General features: G+C 36.5%; 1 protein-coding gene across 3 annotated transcripts in view; it reads left to right on the plus strand.

Moving 5' to 3' along the window:
• Nucleotides 1-25,911, plus strand: part of LOC114355037 (receptor-type guanylate cyclase Gyc76C) — a 63,959-nt gene that overhangs the window by 1,606 nt on the left and 36,442 nt on the right. For 2 of the 3 annotated variants that reach the window (XM_028307692.1, XM_028307694.1), the window contains exons 2-4: nucleotides 13,215-13,408; nucleotides 21,937-22,034; nucleotides 25,121-25,255. In XM_028307692.1, coding sequence (XP_028163493.1) covers nucleotides 13,215-13,408; nucleotides 21,937-22,034; nucleotides 25,121-25,255 — 427 coding nt within the window. Of the gene's footprint in view, nucleotides 1-13,214; nucleotides 13,409-21,936; nucleotides 22,035-24,958; nucleotides 25,045-25,120; nucleotides 25,256-25,911 lie in introns of those variants that run through there. The other variant, XM_028307693.1, reaches the window with a different exon arrangement.

Genomic DNA, 25,911 nt, shown 5'->3' on the forward strand with positions numbered 1-25,911 from the left:
GTTCCCGTGGGAATTCCTAAGTATCCTATAACCTGCCCAGGAGTATGAAGAATAATTGTACCAAGTTTCGTTAAAATCCGTCGAGTAGTTTTTGTTTCTACTATAAGGAACATACAGACAGACAGACAGACAGACAAAAATTTTACTAATTGCATTTTTGGCATCAGTATCGATCACTAATCACCCCCTGATAGTTATTTTGAAAATATATTTCATGTACAGAATTGACCTCTCTACAGATATATTATAAGTATAGATTTAATACATTATTATCCTCGTCATAGAACATTCAAATCATAATAAGTGATTCAAGAGAACGCTGTTTGCCACAAGATTCATAGAAGTAGTAAAAACGAATATGAAAAGTTAAGAACATACCTACGTACTAGTATGTACGCTCAGTGAGAAGAACTGTGGGCTGTGTGAGTTTACATCAGTGAGCCCGTTTAAAAAATGTATGAAAATTTTAGTTTTTGAAAGTTTCCCGCTAGGGGCGTTGTACAATCCGTCATACATTTAAGTCATTTTTTAACGTGCTTAAAACTCACACTAGGCTCTCTGATACTGATCTTAACTATCATTAAAAATGTATAGTATCTACATTTAAGAATACATTTTCCACCCTTATGCTATGTATTAAATGCAAAAAATCAATCTCGGACACGTAACTTCAATGTCCAGTGAAGCCCATATTTTCAACATTTTTAATCATGGGCCCGTCGGTTTTCAAATTAACGATGTCATTCTGAGCTGTCAGATAAATCTGACACCATATTGAGAGAATGGACTGGAAATGACATTCCACGCACCATATTGGATTTAAAAAATCGTTTAGTTAGTTAATTGTTTTTTATAAAATAACGTAAATGCCATAAAATACAAAGAGTTTTATAAATGTTGCTGCTTAGGACTTCCAACTTATAACAAATATGAAATATTCGATATGAAAAAAGGAACATCTTATCTAAGAGTAAGTACACTGATATTATAAAGATTTGATTGTTTCTCTAAAACTACTGGAAAGATTTGAAAAATTCTTTGACCATTAGAAATATACACGATCTCTGATAAATATAGACTATAGAATATGGATGAATTATTCTATGACAGACTGAATTAATGCAGACGAAGCCGCGGGCAAAAGCTAGTATCCTTTAATTATATCAGTCCATGGAGCTCTACTGCGATTTTAGGATGGAATCACGAAAATAATAAAAGAACTCTGCAGTGGCACAGCTTGATATCCATAACCTAGACTTACAAAGACCTAGATGTAAACAAAAATGAATTCTAAGAAATAGTAGAGGCAAAACGTCTGCCCACATAATCGTGTACCTAGTCTACTAATGAAGCAACTAATCCGTACATAACTAGACAATGTTTATTTTAGCTTCGAATTCCACGTATTTCATCTGATTAATTTCGTTGCGGGTCCAATGACAGTTTAACTCAACTCAACCTTCACTGGTTGGGTTTATTTTATTGACAGTCAACCTGTAGATTCTATTCAGAAGGTGCATTAATTTGTGGAATCGAGATATGGGAGTAGAAAGGGGAATATAGCCAACTATATTAAATATGGCTTGGGTGCAGAAAATATTATTGTGCCCTGTGAAAATGTAGGTCTACTATTAAATAATGCTAAATATAAGTTACTATTTTTGCTTATCTTTGCAGGTTGTGTTTACTTGAAAATAATTAAATCTCATTTTATTAGGAAAGTAAATTAGTGAATTCAAGGACACTACCAAGGCTGAGTTGCACCACCTAACTTTAACCGCAACTTTAACGATAACCAGTGCTTTTTGTATGGAGTTTGAAAGATTTTTGACGTTTTTTAAAGTCAAAGTAAGATGTTGCAACCCAGCCTAAGACTGAGTTGCACCACCTAACTTTAACGGTAACTTTAACAAAAAAAACAGTGCTTTTTGTATGGAGTTTGACAGATTTTTGACGTTTGACAAAGTTAAAGTAAGATGGTGCATCCCAACCTTAAAGTCTGTAAGCTATGAATGTAGATAACCTAATGAAAAAATTAAATCTTCTCAACAAAAATATTGAAAGCATCAAGAGATTTCGCTTTCATTTGAGAAACAAACATTTCGTTCAAATAATTCATAGCTCAAAGAGATTTATTTCTTCCCTTATTTACTTTTTCCCGCGGAAACTTACTCAAGGATGGAAACGATAAAGCTCGTGTTTTCTAGTTATGCCGCGTATGTGGGACAGAGCCATAACATCATTCATAACCATGGAATTCCATACACGCCTACCATAACGTATTAGAATACTTTAGTTCCCGCTTTCAATCAGTGATTTATAAGTTGATGTCATGTAGAAAAATGTGGGTTATTTCCATATTTTAATGTTATGTAGCTACTTATTCATTATATTAAAATTTCATATCGTTACAACCACAATTGCAACTATTGTATTTTTTTAAGATTATTAGCAATTTGTATTGCCCAAATCACTAATAGTCCCGTTAGCCCCTCGTGGTATTGAAGTATGTAATGTATAAATCAGAATAAAATAAAATAAACAAAGAATAAAACGTGTGCTTAAAGTACACAGTAATTACAGACTGCTTTGTAATGATGGCATCTAAGTAAACAGTGTGACAACTTACAATTTGTTCGATTTTGCAACGAAATTGTACTTAAAGTTACTGTAAATATGTACTTACATTAACTACTGTTTTAGCTTTGTACTCGTACGAGTATGTATCACAAATAAATGATTCGATTTAATTCAATATGTTTGAGTGTTTCAGAGTTCTTTTCAGTGTAAAATAAGTTCCTTTATAGGAGGCAGTGGTTCATTTCACCCATATGGCGGTATTATCCTTTTGCTTTTTACAAAATAAGGAAAATGCTGGGTCACGCCAAAATGGGGTCCTACTCAAATAAAGTTCTCATTTGGCAGGATACCAAATAAATTCAGGGACGAGGTTTACAAATTTGGCCTTTTAAAAAAAAGGCTTGAATATAACATTCACTAATGTAGAAAAAGTGTTTTCATTGCCATGTAAATACGTAAGATGTATTTTCCCACTAATATTATAAATGCGAAAGTTTGTATGGATGTCTGGGTGTTTGTTACTCTTTCACGCAAAAACTACTAAACGGATTTTGATGAAACTTTCCAGTATTATTGTTTATAGCCCAGAATAACATAGAGGCTATAATTTATGACGATAATTTATACAAACTAAATTTCTCGCGGGTGAAGCCGCGGGCAAATGCTATTATTTCCATATTTTTACATATAAAAATATTTTAAATTACATGATGAGATCAAAAGCACACCAATACAAAGTATCGCAATGAATTCGCTGAATCGCGCGCCGCACCACTCGTGTACCCTCCTCAGATCTTTTTGTAAGACGACGCAGCGACACCGCTCCGGCGTCGCACCGCTGCCGCAACGCATTGTGTGCTTTGGCACTAAGGAATAGTCATAAATGAAATTATGGAAAGAAATCTTGAATGGAAAACTTATTATGTTCTTTCCAAAACAGTTTTCTTCTATTAATTAAGGTAAATGAATGAACTCAATTTAAAAAGCAATTAACTTCAATCAAGTTCACTTCCAATCTCAAAATTAGTTAATTACTGGAAGGAGCAATTACTAAAGTTGGCGATACTTTTATTTTATGGATCACTCAATCCACATGCACATGAAAAAATCATTCTCTAGCTACGGCTGTGTTAGTTTTATATTAATTTTTACTTTATTCTTTAAAACAAAAAGCTTCTTACTTTATAAAGTTCTTACAGTCTTTCTTTTTGAGTGGATTTTTCTTTATAAAAATGAAGAGTCAATTTTCCATTATAAAACAAACTCTTTTAACGTTTAGAAATTTTGCTATGCCTGTACAGTCAGCATCAAATATCGTGACACCCAAAGTAGCCAAAAAGTTCGCAACACGTCTTTGTTACTATTGGGATAAGGTTGTGTTTTCAACTTTTTGGCCACTTTGGGTGTCACGAACTATTTGACGCTGGCTGTACTTGGCTCGTGGTTTTGTCCCTATTTTAATTATCCTGAACTGTTATTATGTGAACATTTAATAACACATTTCTGAGAAAGTTTCTATTAACTTTTTGCCGAGTACAAAGCATGTTTTCATTGAATAAACAAGTGCTACGAGCTTATACTGAAAACAGCCTTTATTATTATTATCATAAAGCCTTCTTAGAATCACTCACGTGTCACGCTGAGGGTTGTAACTTGGCTTTATTTTAATGAGCTTACCTAAAGGAAGGAGGGAAGACGTAGTGTGGGCAGGCCTATTATATAATTTTTATCTAAGAAATTGTTACTGGTCGAAGAGGACGCAATATAGTAACGGGCTTCCTGCTGAAAATCAGTGTCGAACTATGGAGACAACTGGTTAGCTTAGTTTTCTAACATTACTTCTTGTTTCATGTAAATACTTGATACTTCTAATGAAGGCCACTATAACTTTTATCTATCAATGAATATTTGGAATTTTATCTTCAATATCTCCAAACCTTTAAGTTTCCCAACTAAAGTCTGAAAGAACATCGGGTAAACCTAAAAAAAAACTTTGTATAGATCGTTTCATCCACGAAGACGCGCCCCACCAATTTTTGGCCGAGGGAAGCGCGGAGTGCGGGGAGTTTGATTCGAGCAATCCGAGCGTCATTATTGTAGTGTGTGTGCGTGTGCGTGCACTCTTGGATGATTTAGCATGTACCGATAACACTCAAACATTAGCGGAAGAATGGTGGGGCGCGTCTTCGTGGATGAAACGATCTATATCTTTACCACCCATTAAAGTTTGTAAGTATATTCGAGTGACATTAGCACGATCAAGTTCAAGGTCTTTTTTGCCCTTAAAACCTAGAAAAGGTCTTTGCCCTTAATGCCCTGAGGCTGGGTTGACTGAGATATCTTGCAGTATTAAAGTTTATGAGGGCAAATGCTTAACATTTGGCTTTTGCCTTTGAACCACCTGCTTTGAATTTGGATCGCTGCCAAAATACGATAATGTATCTAGAGTACGATGCTTGAGTTTTAGATAAGACTTGTTAATCTAAAACAAAACTTTGTTTTATCTATTGGAAAAATAATATTATACTGTCTATTACATAATTTCATTATCAAATCGAATTCAACTTTATTTCATAAACTAGCTGTGCCCGCGACTTCGTATGCGTAAAAACCCGTTTTCGCAACATTTTTCATTTTTGCTCTGCACCTATTACTCGTAGCGTGATGTTTATGGCCTATAGCCTTCCTCAATAAATGGGCTATCTAACACTAAAATAATTTTTCAAATCGGACTGGTAGTTCCTGAGATTAGCGCGTTCAAGTAAACAAACAAACAAACTCTTAAGCTTTATAATATTAGTATAGATTCGTAATGATTTTATTACTACTACACATTACACGCTTTACAACACAGCATTTTTATAAACATAATGTTATAAGAATTATAAGATGTGAAAGCATTTCATATTGGTAGGTAATTCTTCGAAACCTGAAAATTAAACATTTAAATAAATATCCTGAAAATTCTGTTTGTTATTTCAGGACAACAGTCATAAAACGGGAGGTTAAACTCAGAATCTAAAATGTAAAAACTTTTAGGTTGTTTTAACAAGGCTTTATTGTCAACGAATAAGAGCAGCTTGAAACCACACGGACCGCAGTTTGGGCGCTAAATGACGGCCAGGCTGTTAAGACCAGCTGTTTGGTCATGAAGCTAAAATAGTGCCTAGATGCGTTTAAAATAGTAAACAAGGCCTCGTAAAGCTCATAAAAGCTGTTGTACAGTTTGCAAGGCCTAGCTGAGCTTTGGATTTATTTGAGAATAGTGTAGGTTGACAGTTTATATTCTGTCTATCTGAGGTACAAATTTTGTACAGACAGAATAGGTAGCGACAGAGTGACTCGCTTATTCTTAGTACCTATTTTATTTTTATCTTTTGCCTGTGGTTTTATATACAAACATAATATTGTTAAAGTTTTTTGTCTAACGCCCGTACTCACAAAAAATACTATGAGGTCTGACAGTGCGCGTGGGCGTGGACGCACAGGGTCACACCCAAAACTATCACAGAGCTTTATTCAACGCTGTGCTTTCGATTTGCTGCTTTACTTAAGCAAGCATCGTTTGTTAAATTATTTCAAACAAACATTTTTGAGATTTTTTTTCAAGTTTTTTGTCTGACTCTACTTTTGGTATACCTGCCATGTAGCACGTAACGTAGCATGTAACGTCTCCAACCTTCTAGTGTGTACGGCTCGTCCACGGTCATCGCGTATCTAGCTGCGAGCTTCTGGATCCTAAAGCGAGTCGCCTTTGTGCGATCTCCCTACGAACCACGCGCTAACAGCTCGCAGCGGGCTCGTGCCTATGTACTCACTTGATACAGTATCTGAGCCCCGATTACGGTAATTTTTAACGTCAACAATCCAGACACGCTTCTCGATTCTGCGATACGATTGGTCGTTCAACAGCGTACGTTAGCTGTTGTGACCAATCGTATCGCAGAATCAGAAACGCGTCTGGATTGTAGACGTTATAAAAGTTACCGTAATCGGGGCTCTGATACATTACATGCTACACGGCTAAAGCCTGGTCCGTGAGCACGTAGAATTTTGTCCAATGACCCCAAGCTACCCATCCTTATCGCTCGCGCGTAATTATGTTGCTGTCCCGCTCGCACACTCACTGCGGGCGCCCGTCGCACAGTCGCGACAGCATTATAATTACGCGCGAGCGATAAGGATGAGTAGCTTGGGGTCATTGGACAGAATTCTAAGTGCTTACGGGCCAGGCTTTAGATGAGTTGATATGCCAAAATATGCCGTGCTTAATATGCCAAAATATGCCCTCCCGTGCCGCTCCCATGCCTCAATCACTGACTAAGTAAAGCGCTAAACCTGTAAACTTTAGTGTAACCTAACCACACCACTCCACGTGGTAATTTAAGCTGTAATTTAACGCCAAAATGGCTGCGGTAAACAGCCGATAGGTGGTAAGATAATGTGGCTCTATGTATTTAATTTTATGTATATTGGAGTATAACCCTTAGCATAACTAAATGTAAATAAGTTATATAAGATGGTGAGTGTATAATATCAAGCCTAAAGTTGTAATCATACTTCACCAGACCGGATTGGTGAAGTTGACTGTAACTTACCTATGTATAATTTAGCGACTAACTTTTCTATCCTTAGGCTGAGTTGCACCACCTAACTTTGACCGTAACTATAACGATAACCGGTGGTTTTTGTGTGGAGTTTGACAGACTTTAGACGTAGTTTGTCAAAGTTAAAGTAAGATGGTGCAAGCCAGCTTTAGGTACTTCGCAATATCAGTCGTTAACACTAATAATAAGTGACTAAAAGCCACAATCAACTTATGTGCCTTCTCTATAACATAGATACATGGGATAGTGCCCCATAGTGGGAATGGTCACCCACAAATTAACTACCGATTGACATCAGCGATTGCCAACAAACTATAGCGTTTAAAACTCAGAGCCTGAGGTATGAGGGTGGCACGGGCGGGTTTTTTGGGGTTGACGGTCAAAAGTCAGCGGGAACGGCTAGTTCAGTGATTCGTCCCACAACAGGTTCGTCCCACTGGGACGAAACACTGAATTTAAAAAAAAAAAATTTCGTTCTGGATTCGTCCCATTTAAGTTATTCTTTAACATAATGAGATTTAGTACCGTCAGAAAGTCAATAAAATAAAAGAAAACATGATTTTGTTAACAATATCTGTATTGAAAAGAAAATCAACACGTGAATTTACTCATAGATCAAAAAAAAACTTTTATAAATAACATTTAAAATCATTGATAATACATATTTGATTCAGTGATTCTTTAAGCTGTGATTTCTTATTAATACAAGTAGTTAAGATTTTCTATGTTGTTATTCTTTTAAATACAGACATTGTTAACATTAATGTTTTCTTTTATTTCATTGACTTTCTGACGGTACTAAATCTCATTATGTTAAATAATAAATTAAATGGGACGAATCCAGAACGAAAAATATAGATTTTTTTGAATTCAGTGTTTCGTCCCAGTGGGACGAACCTGTTGTGGGACGAATCACTGAACTAGCCGCGGAAACTCAGATTTGTACGCCTGACACGGGAAGGGTGACATTGACATGACGTGACACGTCATGTCAATGTCACCCTTCCCATGCCGCTCCCATACCTCATGCTTTAACTGAGTTAAGTTGACCTATACAACCTAGTCTTTTGCTATTTGTGTAAGTTCATAGCCTCTTATTTATTTTTACCAAACGATAATTTGATCGTGACATTTCAGTGTCCTTTACGGGGCGCCATGAAAATAATATTTTTATTTTGCCTGCCAACTGCGAGCGGTCGTTTGCCTCTGCTTTACATTGGCTATTAAACATCTTCAAGGTTTACAGCTCTATTCGAATGTGCCATTTTAGTATCGAAGGTATGATTGCGAGAGTGTAATGCAGAGACAGCGTGTAAGGTTAAGAACTCACGGCGCGATTTTCACCCGCGCCCGCGGCGGTTGTGGAATTGCGGTTTTATTTCAAAATTCACGGGAGCGGTTATTTGCGCGGTTATTCTAAGAGCTCACGGCGCGATTTTCACCCGCGCCCGCCGTCTAAGACGTTTTGGTTGAAATGGCATCTACTACAACTAAATATATTACATTATTTTAATGCTTAGCTTTATCTGTCGTGTATCAACTGATGCATAAGGCCAAAAAAGAAGCGTCAAAATTGCCACGTCCTACAGCAAAGTAATAACATTGACAAAACTTGAAGATGCAGCATACAACATCATCGTTTATTGTAAAAAAATGCTATGAAAGTTCAATCAAGGGCAGTTATTAAGACTCTACCTGCAACAAACTCCTACCAATGACTATTACATGAAATGATTTGATGATGAAATTTTGCGATCTTGACTGCCAGTCAGTCTCGAACGACTGTAGATGTAGAAAGTCCAATCCTTTTAATATTCTAACAGGTTAAGATATACTTGTATTTTACTCATACAAAAAGGCTATAGATATTAATATTCGTATTCTGCACATTAATGTGCAGAAATAGTTAATAGAGCTATATTCATCTGGACTCCATTTCTTAAACACCCTGTATAAGTTGTACTAAACAGTGTAATATGTAGTTTATTCCCAAGATGCGGCCACGAGGGTACAGACTGATGATCTAACGACAGAAATGCGTAGTGGCTTCTTGACCCGGAAATTTGGGTAGGCCTTCGAGGTATTGGGAATTATAAATTCCAAACCATTGGCCATGACCATTGCCCACATTTAATTTTGATTTGTCTCTGGCTACATTTCATTTTAGAAACCGCCCGTTTCTTAGTCAGTGATTTCTCTTAATAATTTATTTATAGAGGGCGTTCACGCGTTATGTATAAGAGAGGGAGAGAGAGATAAAATATATACGATGGTATATTTGCCCTTTCTTGCACCTTTTTTTTTTGGATCATGAAAAATACTTTAATATCTCAAGTTTTGTGTGAAAAAAGTAAGTAAAATCGTCTATGAAAGTAATATGAATGAACTTTTCAAATGTAAATTAAACGCTACGTAGAGCTTTCAATTATAAAGTATTGTAATTTATAGAGCTCTTTCTAAATTATTTAATAAAGGCTTCAAAGTTAGCGTCAGAGAGAGATAAAAAGAGTATTATTTTGTTGCGCTTTCATACATATATTTAATAACATTTTAATATTGTATTGTGAAGGTGCACTAATGACACATTACATCCGTATAAAGTGAATCAGCTAAAACTTGATTCAAACTCAAGAAAGGTTTCCAGTCTCTGCATTGTGTGAATTTATCCTTGAGTTTTACTCATACTTGAGTGTCATTATTAAGATGAGGACTCATTTATGGACAAACATAATTATGGGTCGTAAAACATCTCACTTTACCTTGTTAGTTGAGAACCACGGTAACTGGAAGAAGTACAGTCAGTCAAATAGTTCGGGACACCCAAAGTAGCCAAAAAGTTCGAAACACGTCTTTGTTACAATTGGAATAATGTTGTTATCAACTTTTGGTCACTTTGGGAGTCACGAACGCTAACAGTATTTTTTTTTAATCAACAACGAGGAAGCTCTTGGCCTGTTTCTCACCTGATGGTAAGTGATGATCAGGCCGAAGGTGGAAGCGAGCTTCACCCGGAATCCTCAACCACGGAGGAACTGGCTATCTTACCTCTAACTGCCGGAACACAACAATGCTGTTAACATTGTTGTTATGGCAATAGTCTTAAGTAAGATGGTGGTAGCTAGCCAGGCTATTACATGCTAACACTAAGCAAAATCTACACTAATATTATAAAGCGGATTGATTTACTTGTTTGTTTGTATTGAATAGGTTCCAAATCCACTAGACTAATTTGATAAATTCTTTCGCCATTAGAATCCCACATTATTTCTGATGAACATAGGTAAATTTTGCTGGTTTATCTAGTAAGTATAAAAAGCTTCTATCTTGTATTAGGAATTTGAACATTAAGGTCCGAAATAATTATTTTTGATCGAGGAATGTGCTATAAATACTTTCTATAATCGTAAGTAAAACCGTGACCAAAACCCTTTCCATAAAGCTCATTGGACTAATGTTATAAATGCGAAAGTTTCTAAAGATGTATTAGTTAGATAGATGTATGTTTGTTACTCTTTCACGTTAAAACTACTGAACGCATTTTGATGACACATTTTAGTAACCTATTATTCATTAGCAAAAATATAGGCTATAGTTTTAACGATCTGTGATAAATTGAATTTCACGCGGGCGAAGCCGCGGGCGAAAGCTCTTTCTGTACATTTCTATGAGCTTTTGTTCGGCATGAATGGCGTGGAAAATGAAAAGCTTCACCTTTATTTTATGCTCGTAAAAACTCGTTTAAATCTATTTGGGTATTGTGGCAACTTTTATCAAAATATTGAAGTTGCACACGTTATTTATACGTTTTGTTGGTACGGTTTTGTTTCATTGAAAAGTTTCATTAAACAAAAGAGCGAGTAGGTAAATGCCCTCTGTATATCAAAACAATATTCCATACCATTTCCATTATGGAAAAACGAATGCCCTTTTAACATTATAAAAGTAGTATTTACTTTAAACAGGCTGGTGTTTCAAGGTTTGTGAGATACAATTAATATCTTTCAACTAGGTATCTATAAAAGCAAAATACCACTCATTAATTAATCACGAAATCTCAGTCAATAACACCTATAAACTTGAAATTTGGCAGGTAGATTCCATAGGGTGTAGACGGATTTTATGAAACTCCACCCCTAAGGGGGTAAAAGGAGGTCCACGCGAACGAAGTCGTGGGCTATTTCTAAAACTCACGAATTTCTAACTAAAACTATATTTACGTTAAATCCCACGCATTTAAGTTAGCAATATATTTTATCAAAACTTTTCGGTCCAGGGTATCTTTCCAGGTAAAATGCCTACTGAGAAACTATTCGGCAATTTGCTGAATCAATATTGACACTGGCCGAAGCTTTAACTACTGCCAGAATTATTTTACAAGTTTTATTACCCTCTATGGTAATATTTTAAAAAATCAGAGCCTCTGTGACCCAGTAGTTTGTGAGGATGGCTAAATGCATGCTACTCTTTTACGCAAAAATTATTGGATTTCGATGACAATACAATATTATTGTTTAAAAATCAGATTAAAATCAAGGCGATAACTTAATGATATTGAGTTAGCTGGCACTTTATTAATATTGAGCAAATTACAACGATTATCAAGTCTACGTCAGATCAGACTCTGTGACTACCTAACTGAACGTCACACTGGCCTCAGATTATCTACGAGGAGAGTTCCTCCTTGATCACCATCGCGTTGCTGAACTATTGTGGTGTAGAGCCCACTCGTAACATAAGCGTAATTAACTTATCACGAGGGATTAACGGGTAATAATTAGGAATTAATAAAATAAAAAATAAACCTCTAAATAAACAATGCTAAAACACTCATTCGCAATTTACTACTGTTTAGAATAATACAGTTAAAATGCGTAAAATAATACGAAATTCCTTACAAATTGACCGACGCGATCCATTTACATGAATCATGGTTGCGGCGAACCCTTACTCATGCGGTTACGTTAAAACAATATTGTTTTTAACTTTTTGCAAATGTTTGTTGTATACCGCTTTAATATACAAGTAAGTGCTTTTTATGTGAAAGTATAATAATATCAAGGAATGGAAGGGGATTGAAGTGTATTGACGATGATGAATACATATATCACTCATGAATACAACTTTATAATACTACAACTGGCATAGTTAGCAAACTCAAAGCAATAAAAAGAAAAAAAGGTCAATTAACGACAATATTCAACATCAGATGGATTAATTAAGAATGCTGAGAAAAGTCAAATTGAATTCGCAATTGGAAATATTGACAATACGCCTTAATGACTCTCACCCAAAATGAACCGTATTTTAATAACATTAAGATATTAATTAATGAAGTTTGTGTTTGTCCACACGATTTAAATTTTAATATGCATCAGTGACTCATTTAACTTATCCAGCAGTACACTGTTACCGTTTTAACATTTGCATTTTCGAGCAACTTTAAATCGCCAAACAAACTATCCAACTTCCTACTTTACAGCAGTTCATACAGTTGACAGCACTCAAAATCACATTAAAATTTATTGTTGCAAATTAGCACCTTAATACAACTACATTAAAGTGCAAAAGATTGATGTGTTTGTCTTCTGCCCAAATTCATTTCGTTTAAAACCCGACTCCAGAGATTGTTTGTAGAACAGCTTTTAATTCACTTTGGTAAACAGATATTTATATAGTACACAGAATTTACTCATATCTACCAGCTTATTCTTTGTTCATCTAAGACGTTGAGCTAGACACGTGTCCCTCCATTTATTGAAATCCTGATGTATCCCCTTTTATTACGGCCGCCGTGGTCTGATGGTAATAACAACTGCCTCAGTCCCAGAAGATCCGGGTCCGATCACCACTAACTAAAAATACTGGGCATATGATTGTACGTATAAAAACCCTAAGGGTGCACTAATTGTATGAAAATGCGACACAGTGGCGCAACTACATCGCCTCTAATTTGAAGGCACCCTAGCTCTCCTTTTTGTTTCACCTGAGATATGAAAATGTTCTCAAAAATACCACTCTTTGTTCCAGCACCAAAAGACGAGAAGACAGACACCCTCAGCTGCGGCCTCAAGCTGCGCCGCTGGTGCCGAAGCCGACGCTGCCAGCTGTGGCGGTTGCTCCTGCTGCCCTTCATACCGATCCTGGCGCTGATCGTGCAGACCACCCTGTCTTTGAAGAACAGCCTGACTAATGGGAGGGAGGTGGCTGATGTTGAGGAACAGGTATTTAATAGATGTTGCAGCTCACGAAAGCGAGTGAGCTTTACTTGTGTGTACGTAACATGCACATAACGATAGTGTAATTTCTATCAAAACTTTTGAAAAACGAACAGTTGCGAGCCACCACACATATAAAGCCACTCACCTTCGTGATTAGCTACTTAGGCTGGGTTGCACCATCTTACTTTAACTGTGACAAACGTCAAAAATCTGTCAAACTCCATACAAAAAACACCGGTTATCGTAATAGTTAATGTCAAAGTTAGGTGGTGCAACTCAGCCTTAGTATTGAATTGGTACAACTTTTAAAGATAATGCCGTTAACCTCTCGTGGTAAGGTAAATTTAAATTAATGCTTGTGTTACAATAGGGTTTGAACATTGACCCTCGGCGAGTCCAGAATCGGTATCGACACCAATAGATTATTGTCTTCATTTAATTGAATCACGCACAAAACTGACAAATTGAAAAATATGAAATTGAAACGGCATAATTTCAGCGGTCTTATTTCTTGGAAGTGATTTCGTTCTGACAAGCCATGGCGAGGAAAATATTTATTTTATTTAAAAAAAATTATTTAACTGAGTATTTGGAAGAAGTTGAATCTATCATCTGAAAGGAGAAACTACATATCAAAAAAGTTACTTTAAGAAAAAGCGTTGTGCGAGTTTTTTCACAGCACACCGCAACAAAAAATAAAAATAAACGCCTCATAATGATTAAGGCGTCTGTACTAAGCACCTTTTAATTAAAAAACCGTTTATACATTTTACTTTAAAGTGGGAACAGGTAATAAAATACACAATAAGTACACGGTGTTAAGTTGAGAAGGGCTGCCTTCATAAAGGCGCTGAAACTTCAAGCCCCGTGAAAATTTCATTAAAAACTTCATGCAGATTCTTTACCTCAAGCACCCAAGTTTGGTGGAACAATGACGCTTGTCCTGTACTTACTATGTTTTAATATTGCAAAGATCGAGGTGTATTTACTTTCAACTATGCAATAATTTTATAGCAAATATCAAAATTTATTTAAAAAAATTAAGGTTGATGCTTAATATTATGAGCAATCTGTTGCAACGAATTTTATGCTTATAACACCTGCAAACTGTGCACAGAACTACACTCGCGAGCAAAACTATGGAATCACTTACATGAAGTTGTTTCCACGCGATCTTGTGTACTAACGAATTTGTGAGGAACAAAAAAAGTGGCACCATTTTAAAGATTAAACTTTTATCTTTAAATTGATACCAAATTCATTTAAATCACACCAGTATTTAAAAAGATATCCCGGCTGATGTGAAGAAGTAACGAAAAAGACATGCATGAACTGTTTGATACGTCGCGAGTTGCGGCCTACTTACCCCCTATAAAAGCACGCGTTTTTAGATTTTTGCTTTCACACGTTGATTCATACACATCTCCGCTTCTTTTGACACTTTACCTGGGATTCTACACCTTCAGAAGCAGCACAAATCGTTGCACTATTGCAAGAAGGGCTCAGCCAGCGGGCTGTCGCACGTCAGCGCCACATAAGCCAGTCCTAGGTTTCGAAAGTTTCAAGACGCTTTCGGGAGACTAGTGGCTTTATCCCGAGACCAAGTTCTGAACAGCGCCGGTGCACATCGCAGAGGGAAGACCGTTTTTTCATGTCAACCTCTCTATGAAATCGTCATTTGACTGGAATCGATGTCCATAAAGAGCTCAGAAATGTTCGTAAGATAGCTGTTAGCAAGTGGACAGTTCGTCTAAGATATAAGCAATAGAATTTGACTTCAAAAAGGCCTGCCACAGGCTCGAAACTGACGGCAGGTCACCGATAAGCACCCTTTCAATTTGCTCGTAAACATCTCGATGGGAAGGCGAGTAATGGAGGCGAGTTCTGTTCTCCGATGAATGCAAACTGTGTTTGCAGGGCAGCAGTCGAAGAGGTCGGGTTCTTAGGCGGCCTGAGGAGCGATTTGTGCAGTGCTGGTTCGCTGAAACAGTGGCTTATGGGGGTGGCTTGCTCGACTTAACATCGAGATGTGTACGAGCAAATTGAAAGGGTGCTTATCGGGGACCTGCCGTCAGTTTCGAGCTTGTGGCAGGCCTTTTTGGAGTTAAATTCTATTGCTTATGTCTTAGACAAACTGTCTACTCGCTAACAGCTATCCTACAAACATTTTTGAGCTCTTACTGGACGTCGATTCCAGTCAAATGACGATTTCATAGAGAGGTTGACATGAAAAAACGGTCTTCCCTCTGCGATGTGCGCCGGCGCTGTTCAGAACTTGGTCTCGGGATAAAGCCACCAGTCTCCCGAAAGCGTCTTAAAACTTTCGAAACCCAGGACTGGCTTATGTGGCGCTGACGTGCGACAGCCCGCTGGCTGAGCCCTTCTTGCAATAGTGCAACGATTTGTGCTGCTTCTGAAGGTGTAGAATCCCAGGTAAAGTGTCAAAAGAAGCGGAGATGTGTATAAATCAACGTGTGAAAGCAAAAATCCGAAAACGCGTGCTTTTATAGGGGGTAAATAGGCCGCAACTCGCGACGTATCAAACAGTTCATACATGTCTTTTTCGTTACTTTTTCACATCAGCCGCGATATCTTTTTAAATACTGGTGTGATTTAATTAAATTTGGTATCAATTTAAAGATAAAAGTTTAATCTTTAAAATGGTGCCACTTTTTTTGTTCCTCACAAATTCGTTAGTACACAAGATCGCGTGGAAACAACTTCATGTAAGTGATTCCATACTTTTGCTCGCGAGTGTAGTAATAATTCAAATTCTATTCTATTCTAAATATTTAAAAGCAGACGACGACACAGTGAACTAAGCACTATGGCGGCATTATCTGAACAAACTTGCTCGTAATTGTAAAAGATCCTATAGAAATAAAATTATGTATTATCTGATGTGCAGTTATATCCTACTAATATTATAAATGCGAAAATTTGTATGGATGTCTGGATGTCAACATGTTTGTTACTCTTTCACGCAAAAACTACAGAACGGATTTTAATGAACATTATTGTTTATAGCCCAGAATAACATGTAAAATAACATATAGGCTAAATTTATGAAGATCTGTGAAACAAAATTTCACGCGGGTGATGCCGCGGGCAAAAGCTAGTACACCTATACGAGTATTACCACATTACTTTTCCAATTACATGTTCCAAAAATTTGTAGGTTGGTACATAATTAAACCTATTGAATGAGAAAATTACTAGGTATCTCATTAAGAAACTTTCCTCATAGTGGAAAATCTGTCGGGAACAGTACACAGACACTCATATCTAATTCCTTCCAGGAAAACGGTATTCTATTGATACCCTGTCTTTATATGTATACGTGAAAACAGAACTCGATTTCTGAATAAAGCCTTTCAAACTTAACTTACTCAGCTTGAGTGAGCCATTTTGGTTCAATAAATTATGTATGTAATTTAAATTGTGTAAAACGTTTGCTTGAACCAAATAAACTATTTTTCTTTCTTCTTTCTTTCTTTCTTCTAACTTATTACTAAGGCTGAGTTGTACCAAATTGCTTTAACCGTAACTTTAATAATAACCAGTGCTTTTTGTATGTTGTTTGTCAGATTTTTGACATTTGTTAAAGTCAAAGTAAGATGGTGCTACTCAGCCTAAGTACTATCTAAGTAACTAATGTAGGTATTCCCTGATTTGAATTAAACCTTGATTGGTTTATGATGCACATAATATCAGCGTCAAACATTTAGTTCGTAATACCCAAAATTACTGAAAAGTACCTTACGAGTATTTCAATTGTAACGAAAAATTAAGTAAATATTTACTTACCTACATAACTACATAATACGTGTAAATGCTAGAACCTGTTGCCAGTTGACCTCGAAAGTATTAATTTTCCGAAATGGGCCTTTACGTTTACAATTCTAACTTCGTGAATTGCGGACTTTTCATACAACTTCCGTCCCTTATTCAAAATTTTCAGTCTGACAAGTGAGTCTTATAAAAGGAGCCTTAAATTCAATTTACATAATATTCTGTGAGTTCATAAACGATGAAATAACTTTACAGTTTTTAGAACTTAGCTAAGTTCTAAAAACTTGTAATTTGGGAATTTGTACTAATTTGTAACAAACGATGCTTGCTTAAGTGACGCAGAAAATCAAACGCACAGCGTTAAATAGAGCTCTGTGACTGGTTCGCGTGTGACCCTGTGCGTCCCCGCGCACTTTGAGACCTCATAGTAATGTTTGTGAATACCTGATGACCTGTACTACAGGTATGCAAATACCTATCACAGGCATCAGTCTCACACAAACAACTTTGTTTTTGAATTGTAATTAATGTGCTTAAAAACATGTGTCATTGTAAAAAAAAAAAAAAAAAAAAAAAAAAAAAAAAAAAAAAAAAAAAAAAAAAAAATACAGCCGTAATAATGTTATTTCCAAGTGTCCAACAGAAACATTAGTTGTAGTTAATATTAATTACTAGAGTCTGTAGCGGTGTGGCTTCCGTCTTCGGTGACTCGTGGTCCTCATAATAATTAATGATAGCTGAAAATATTTCGCCTTCCCGTTTTGCCTTCATTTCAAACTAGCTAGCTTACTTTTGTCCGCATCTTTGTAGACACAGACCCCCTACCACAAAAAGTTTAACGCTCGTTGAACGTTAATTTAAATTGACATTTAAGCTGGGTTGCACCATCTTACTTTGACATTAATAAAAGTCAAAAATCTGTCAACCAAAATAGGTCAAAGTTAGGAAGGAGGTGCAACTCAGCTTAAATATGGAAAAATCATTTTAAACAAGACGTTTAACGCTTGTTTAACTGTTTTGTTCAAATAGTGACTGAGTTTCTTGCGCTGCTTCTTCTTAGCACTGGCCTATTTACTGTCCTGAAGCAGTGATAGGGTTAATACTGGGACGCGCAAAAGTGCTTTTTAAAAGCCTACTTGCATAAATAAATGAGTTTCATTTTTTTTTAAAAGCTTAAATAAGCATTAACTTTGACGTAGACTGAACAGGCGCTTACAGGGCAGATATGTACCATCCTAGACTGCATCTCACTTAACATCAGGTGCGATTGTGGTCAAATACCTGCCTTGTTATGCATAAAAAAAAGACTTTTATCTACTTAAAAAAGGAGGGCAATAGTCTCTCGTATTAAATTTTCTTCTTCAAATTGCAGCGTATCGAAGCTCTACCTAGAGTCGCTAAAATGCACTCTTCCTATTGCAATCGCGCCAAAACCATAAAAGTTATACTAAAGTCAATATCAACTCAATCCAATGGCGCTATCTGATACAAAAGTGGCTTCTTTAGAATTGCAGCACAAATTTAAAAACTACAGTCGATCGGGAATAGAGCAGGTTGTGGATTTTTATTTTAGTTGTTATTTTGTAGAACTTGGATTGTAATCTTTCTATAAAAATATACAAGATGCTGTTATGAGAGTGACTATAGTTACTCATAAAACAGGCGTTTCCTATGTTTTTGGCGATCTTCTATTCTAGATGTCCCTTGTTATAATATAATGTTTCTTGTATTGAATGGTTTCAGGATTTTCAGGAGTATAATCCACTTGTTCAGCTTAACTGGTATTTTTATTTGTGACGTCATGATTCTTATCATAATATGAAAGTACCTTGTTGAGCTTATTTTCATATTTTGCCATATCTGTTTCCGATTTAAGGCAAATAATAGTCTTTAGAAATAATCTTTTATTATTGTTGTTGTAATGTTGTATTAATAGGCTTATTTATAGGTATTATGAGAACTGTAAGTAAAATGAATCATTGAAATACATTCTACAAGGAGGAAAGCAAATTGACCGTGATCGTGAAGGAAAACTTTAGTATCACATTTATACTTCAATCGGGAAAATTCTCTAAACATATTTGTATTCGATTATTACTCTGTTTACTTTTTGACCTCCATTGATGTCGAAAATTGGACTCCGTAATATTTTACGATGTTATGATACTTTATACTTCCACGAAATAGCTTTTATGAGGGTAAATAAACAATATTTTCTACGGTTAGTGCCTATTCGTAGCATAATAGTGCTGCCTATCTACAGGGTGGAAACGATAAGTGATCTCACTCGATTATTTCTAAATACATTAGGTACCTATATGAAATATTTTAAATCGAATAACTGAATACTGATCTTGAAAGTACTTCACGAGCTCTTTCAAACAGTATCAACAGATTCCAGAATAAACTGATCTATTCGAAAATTTTATGTTCGTTTCCATCCTGTATAGTTGATTATAGATTGCAGTGCTGTAGCTAGTCTGTCGATAGTTATTATCGATTTAGCAAATTTTTCGCAAACTGTTGATAGTTTTTTTCTTATTGGTTATTTTCTTGGTAAAGATTTTTTCGAACTTGTTATAGAAGACCTAAAAGGTAGTACTAATATTAGTGTAGTCACTGTTTCATTGGTCTCCAAATATCGATATCGACAGTAGGNACAGTAGGCAACACTAGAATAAACTCGCTCTACGAAAGTAATCTAGCTGGTGTCAGAGCGTGTCATCTGACATCACGGCTGACACCGGAACTTCATGAAAATGTATGAGATTAAAAATAGCTGACGATTTCGAAGTGCCCATGTTTGTGTTAAGCCATACATAAACAAGATTTGGCTACATGGACTTGATAGGGCTCGTTCACACGGGACCCTGCACTACGGGATCCTTGACTGTCTTGTAAACGTTCTGAAAACCGTCTTGTAATTGTCTTGTACTTCGTTTCAGCCAAATGACGTCCACTGCTGGACAAAGGCAAGGTTTTCCACAATGAACTGTCTTGTACGTGAATTAGAAATTCGGATCGGGAGATTGCGAACGGAATGTTCGCGTGAACGTTAATTATGTTAAAACACGAATAATACTACTAAACGGGGTCCTGCAAAAAACAGTTCCTGCAAAAAAACGGGATATCTCCGTGGGAACAAGCCCTCAAAGAATCGTGTTTGAATCACAGTTTAAACTCTATTTATAATCAAGATCATCTGAGCTTCAATCGTTCGTAAGTAATTCAATTTAAAAGCGATATTTAAGAAATAACCAGAATATTTGTTAGAAAGCAATACCTACTCTATTTTATTATCATCAATACAAACATGTCTGTTACCTACAGTAAAAGGTAATATTACGATTTTCATTGAAACATTCAAACGCTTTCGCGCTAGAAGTTTCAAGGAATTCCATTAAATTATTACATTGTACAAATTATTTTATTAATAAAGCTAAGAAGTCCTTTCACGACTGTTATTTGTACAACATATTTAGAAGAAGCCTTTTAACGAAATCATGACCTACTAAAATATCTTACTTACTTAATATGCGAAAATTTGGATGTCTGGATGTTTGTTACTCTTTCACGTAAAAACTACTCAACATATTTTGATGAAACTTTACAGTATTATTGTTTATAACCCAGAATAACATAGGCTATAATTTATTTCGATCTGTGACAAACGAAATTTCACGCGGGTGAAGCCGCGGGTGAAGCAGCGGGCAAAAGCTAGTACTAAATAAAATAAAATATAGGTACATTGAGTTTGGCTAACTTAACCAACTGGGAGAAGCCCAAATATTGTGAAAACAAATTAACATTGAAATACGCTCAAGTTTCTTGGGATTTGTAAGGCATTTGATTAGGAACCTAATTTTATTTATTTTTTTACCCACAACGAGGAAGCTCTTGGCTTGTATCTCACCTGATGGTAAGTGATGATCAGGCCGAAGGTGGAAGCGAGCTTCACCCGGAATCCTCAATTGTTGTTATGGCGGCAGACTTAGGTAAGATGGTGGTAGCTAACCAGGCGGACTTAGAACAAGCCCTACCACCAACCAAACCGAACAGAAAAATCTGCCTCCACTGGGAATCGAACCCAGGACCTCTGCGTCTGAGCAAATGGTCTTACCACTAGACCACAGAGGCGGTTAAAAATGCTTAGACATTGTATGCCTAGACATTTAAAATTAAGTCCGACAGTAGGTAAGTAAGCCAGCAAATCATGATAGAATATATTGAATGAAAGTGTTCGTAGTCGGAAGGAATAGTTGGTATTTTTACCGACTTCAAAATAAACAATTTCTTTGCTGTGAACTGATCTCTACATTCTACTTATCCGTGAAAGCCCTTGTCCTAAGAAATAGTCAATGAAGAAAATAAAACTGTGCGCTTGTCATGCGGCCGAGTTGCACCACCTAATTTTGACCGTAACTTTAGCGATAACCGGAGTTTTTTGTATGGAGTTTGACAGATTTTTGACGTTCGTGGGAGCTAAAATAATATGGTGAGACCCAGTTTAAGTTTGGTTTATTTATTTTAAATGTTTCCCAGAAAATAAATTGTTGTAAGTAGAATAAAACAGAATGTATTTATTTTTCTCAAAATAGGTTTCATTTGAAATTTACACAGTGTAGAACATTGTTAGGGGACAAAAAGATCTATGACTAAGTGATTGCAGAATAAAATTATTTCGAAAAGAAAGTTCTCAAACAGTTTAACTACCATTACAATATGAAAACTTTTTACAGGTCAGTCGAGCGACGGAGCTCGGGAAACTGGTGACCAGACTGCAGCAAGAAAGGTCGGAAGTGGCCTTTTTCATCTTCACCAACGGAAGCACTTTGAGGTAAGATGACCAGGTCAACCTGAATATGAACTGTTATGACTTTAAATAAGGTCGAAAGTCAATTGAAGAAGTCGTTAAAGTGGATTGAGGTCCGTAAAAGTCCACGCAAACTACAGACTTTCAAGGCCCATAGCTTGGTCGGGTTCTAATTTATATGAGGAATTGGACGATTTAAATGTGTTTCATACTTATTCATAACTAGCGGCCGCCGCGCCCGCGACTTCGTACGCGTGGATCCCGTTTTACCTCCTTAGGGGTGAAGTTTTGTGAAATCCGTTCTTAGTGAGCACCTACATTCTAAAAGGAACCCCCATGCAAAATTTGAGACTCCTAGCACTTGTAGTTTCTGAGTTTTCGTGATGAGTGAGTCAGTCAATGAGTGACCTTTCGCTTTTATAGACAAAGATTTACCGAACAAACTGTCGTCTGACAAAAATCTGTAGTTTGCGGGCATTCTAAAGAAGACACCTCATTCAATTCTGAATAATTGACCTGTCTATAATAAACAAGAATGTCAATTTTATAGCAAATTCCAGATAATTGCCTCTCCAAATTGAAAACTTTACAGCTCGCCAAACGACAGTAACTGACATAATCTGTGTCGGTGGCACTAGAGACACATCAAATTTTCACTAAGGTTGTTATTGCCTACCCAATAACCAAGATGAAGTTACTGTATAAAGTTCGTTATTAGGAATTACAGACAACAAAATAAGTGCGAATATATCTCTGGGCTAAAGGTCAGTATTGATTGAGCTTTTAGACTATTAACAAAAGGTTAATGTAGATTGGCTTAAGGGCCAAGGCAAGGCTGTAAAAGAGAATTACGTTATTTCTATTGCATGCCGTGGCTGCTAGCAAGAGAGTGTCACAAGATGTCACATGCAGCTGAAGCTTCCTTGGCAGCTCTACAATGTTGGCCCCAACATTGGTACTAACGCCACTCGTCCAGCATGTGGATCAAAATAGTATTGGCACCAATAATGTTGGGTCAAATTTTGCTAGTCTGAACACACTATACCCATCACTCTACGAAGTGGCAATAAAATTCCAGTAATTGTCTTTTTTCCTGCATTCAGCTTAACCCTTAAGTAACATCCGAATTTTCGGTCACACTTTGAACACCCTGGGGAAAAAAATTACCCCAAACGGAAATTGAAAAATGTTAAGTAAATATTTAAAATCAATTTACCTTATTTGTGATTTACAATGGTATTAGTGGACTAACTAAATTATACGATTGCCTTAAAAGAACGTCTATCTAGCGTAAAGAAACATCTTAAATCAATCATAACAAAAAACAAAGAATTTTTCATTTGCAACTAATAGTCTTCACAATGGTCTTCTAGAGAAATCTTTGAAAGTTATTGTGGGAACCAAAAACTTACACTAATCGGACATTGAATAGATGTTTTATACATATTTTAAATACACAAAACTACATTGCACTAGCTTCGCTGGAAAAAAGATATGTCAATTTTTATGCGCCTGGGGTAAAAAATTACCCTACGGTGTTACTTAAGGGTTAAAATAAAGCACAGCCGATTTTACGTAACCGCACTTTAAACGAGATAGGCTCGGTTCCAAACCAAACTGCAATTACAAAACTGTAATGGGATTCGTATACATCAACCGCAATTGTCAAAAATCTTCTATAAAATAAAGCGACATTCTAAAATTTTGATAGCGTTACAGTAAACAAAATTAATCCTCAATTGGAGCTTTAACTTCCTGTGGATAACTTTAATAAGAATAACAATAATGCTTAAGCCATTGTAAAGAGATAGTACTTCGTAAGTCTTGGAATCAAACTCAGAAAGTTGGAGGCATTGCTACGTAATACCTTTGTTGGAATTTGTTAACGGTCTTGTTGACTTTAGTCAATAATTGTAAAATTTGAGGTTGAAGAATACGACCTTCCTTAGTTTTAAGTTAAGAATTTTAATATTTGAGGTGGCCTACAACAACCTTAATCTCCATCAGGGATGTTATGGATATCCGTAACCGTAACCGAAACTTTCGGATATCCGAAATAAAAAAATATCCGAAACCGTAACCGTAACCGATTGGAATAGTTTCGGATGTAGGCAGTTTAAATTGTTTTTATAGCATTATGTAAAGGCATAACAGCCTGATTTACCTTTATAATGCCATCTAGTATCAATTTTTATTTTTTTATTCGATGTAAAGTGTGCGGCCATGAATGAACCGTGTTGGACAGCTATTGCAAATTGCATTCTAAATCACAGATATCCGTAACCGAGACTTTCGGATATCCGAATTAAAAAAATATCCGTAATCGTAACCGAAACCGGTATAATATTAATCCTATATCCGTAAACGTATCCATAACCGAAACTTAGATATCCATAACATCCTTAATCTCCATCATCAGACCATTTAATCTTCACTGCAGGAACACGACCCAATTTTATTTACCAGAGACAAATGGAGAATAAGTATTAAGGACTACACTCTCCACGCTCTGGATAGATGTGTTGTTGAGGTCTGAATGTACGGATATATCTCCCTTAGGGCTCCTTCCCACGGCTATCAATTTTTGCAGGATACAGTAATGCAGTATCCCGCAAAACTTGACTGTCGTATGAACAATAATGAACATACATATGTATTTGTGTTTGAAATTACAAATTCGAATCGGTTCATTGTGGGACACACACAAACGGGATGTTCATGTGAACGTTAACATTAAAACACTTTACTAAATAGGCTCCCGCAAAAAATGGTATATCTCCATGGGAACAAGCCCTTAGTCGTTCCCAAGCCCTTAAGCCTTGATCACACGTACCGAGTAAACGGGCGAGACAGTGCTCTCGGCCGAGTACTCGGTGCGTAACTATGAACATAGCGCCGAGTGCTCGGCCGAGCGCTCAAGTATGTGACTCGCTCACCCAGCTGTCTCGACCGAGTAAACATTTTACTGTCTCGCCCGTTTACTCGGTAGGTGTGATCAAGGCTTTAAAGCCTTCCCTTTATCATCCACGATAAGGTTAGGGGTCGTTCTAATCTACCCTGCCGCCATACGGGTATAACTAGCGATCTGAACCTAGTTTACGATTTCTCAGGTCAAACCTCTCGCAGCGGTTCGCAGAAACGGACAGCGCGATCCAGCAGATGGGAGACCTGCCGCTCCTGTCCTTCAAGAACAGGACGAGGCCCGTGGACGAGACCGGCTTCCGACTGGAGCTCAGAGAACTTAGGTATTTTGACATTATTTTACCTAACATGAACGGGACTATTCCCACCTCTCTTTCTCACCACTGCAACTCCTGTGTAGCCAGGATCTACACCGCCAATAAAAACCCAACCAATGAAGGTCAAGTTTGTCCCGGGGGAAAGTTAAAATGTCATTGGACCCGCAACGAAATTAATCAGAAGAACATAGGAGAAGTTCGAAGTTAAGGTTCGACTTGCCTCCGTTGCAAAGCGGATGACAGGTGACAAACAAAGGTTTAGAGTAACCTTTATGAAAAAGATATGCACCACGGACAATAAACATTAATTAAGGCGATTAGTGTCCTCAATCCGCGCTAAATGGGCATTTTGTAAAGCCTACTCCTCTTTTACTGCTGGACAGAAATAGTTGAAAAAAATGTATGTTATACAACAGTTCAAGGACTACATTTGTGACGTTTGAATTTTCGCTACGTGTCTTTGTTTTGGATTAAAAAAATAAATACGGGACATCGATTTTTTACTTAAATTCGCTACTCCTCCAAAACGGCTATGTTAATTTAAAAGATTTTTGCACGAATAGATTGGGAATTCTTTAATCTTTAAATGACACGTTGCGTTTTTCAATCGAACATTACTTTCATTCATAAATTTTACTTTTGATAAATTCCGAACGTTTTGC

The sequence above is a fragment of the Ostrinia furnacalis genome, unplaced genomic scaffold (assembly GCF_004193835.3).
Source record: "Ostrinia furnacalis isolate ACB-3 unplaced genomic scaffold, ASM419383v2 OfSCF2311, whole genome shotgun sequence".
Classification (NCBI taxonomy): domain Eukaryota; kingdom Metazoa; phylum Arthropoda; class Insecta; order Lepidoptera; family Crambidae; genus Ostrinia; species Ostrinia furnacalis.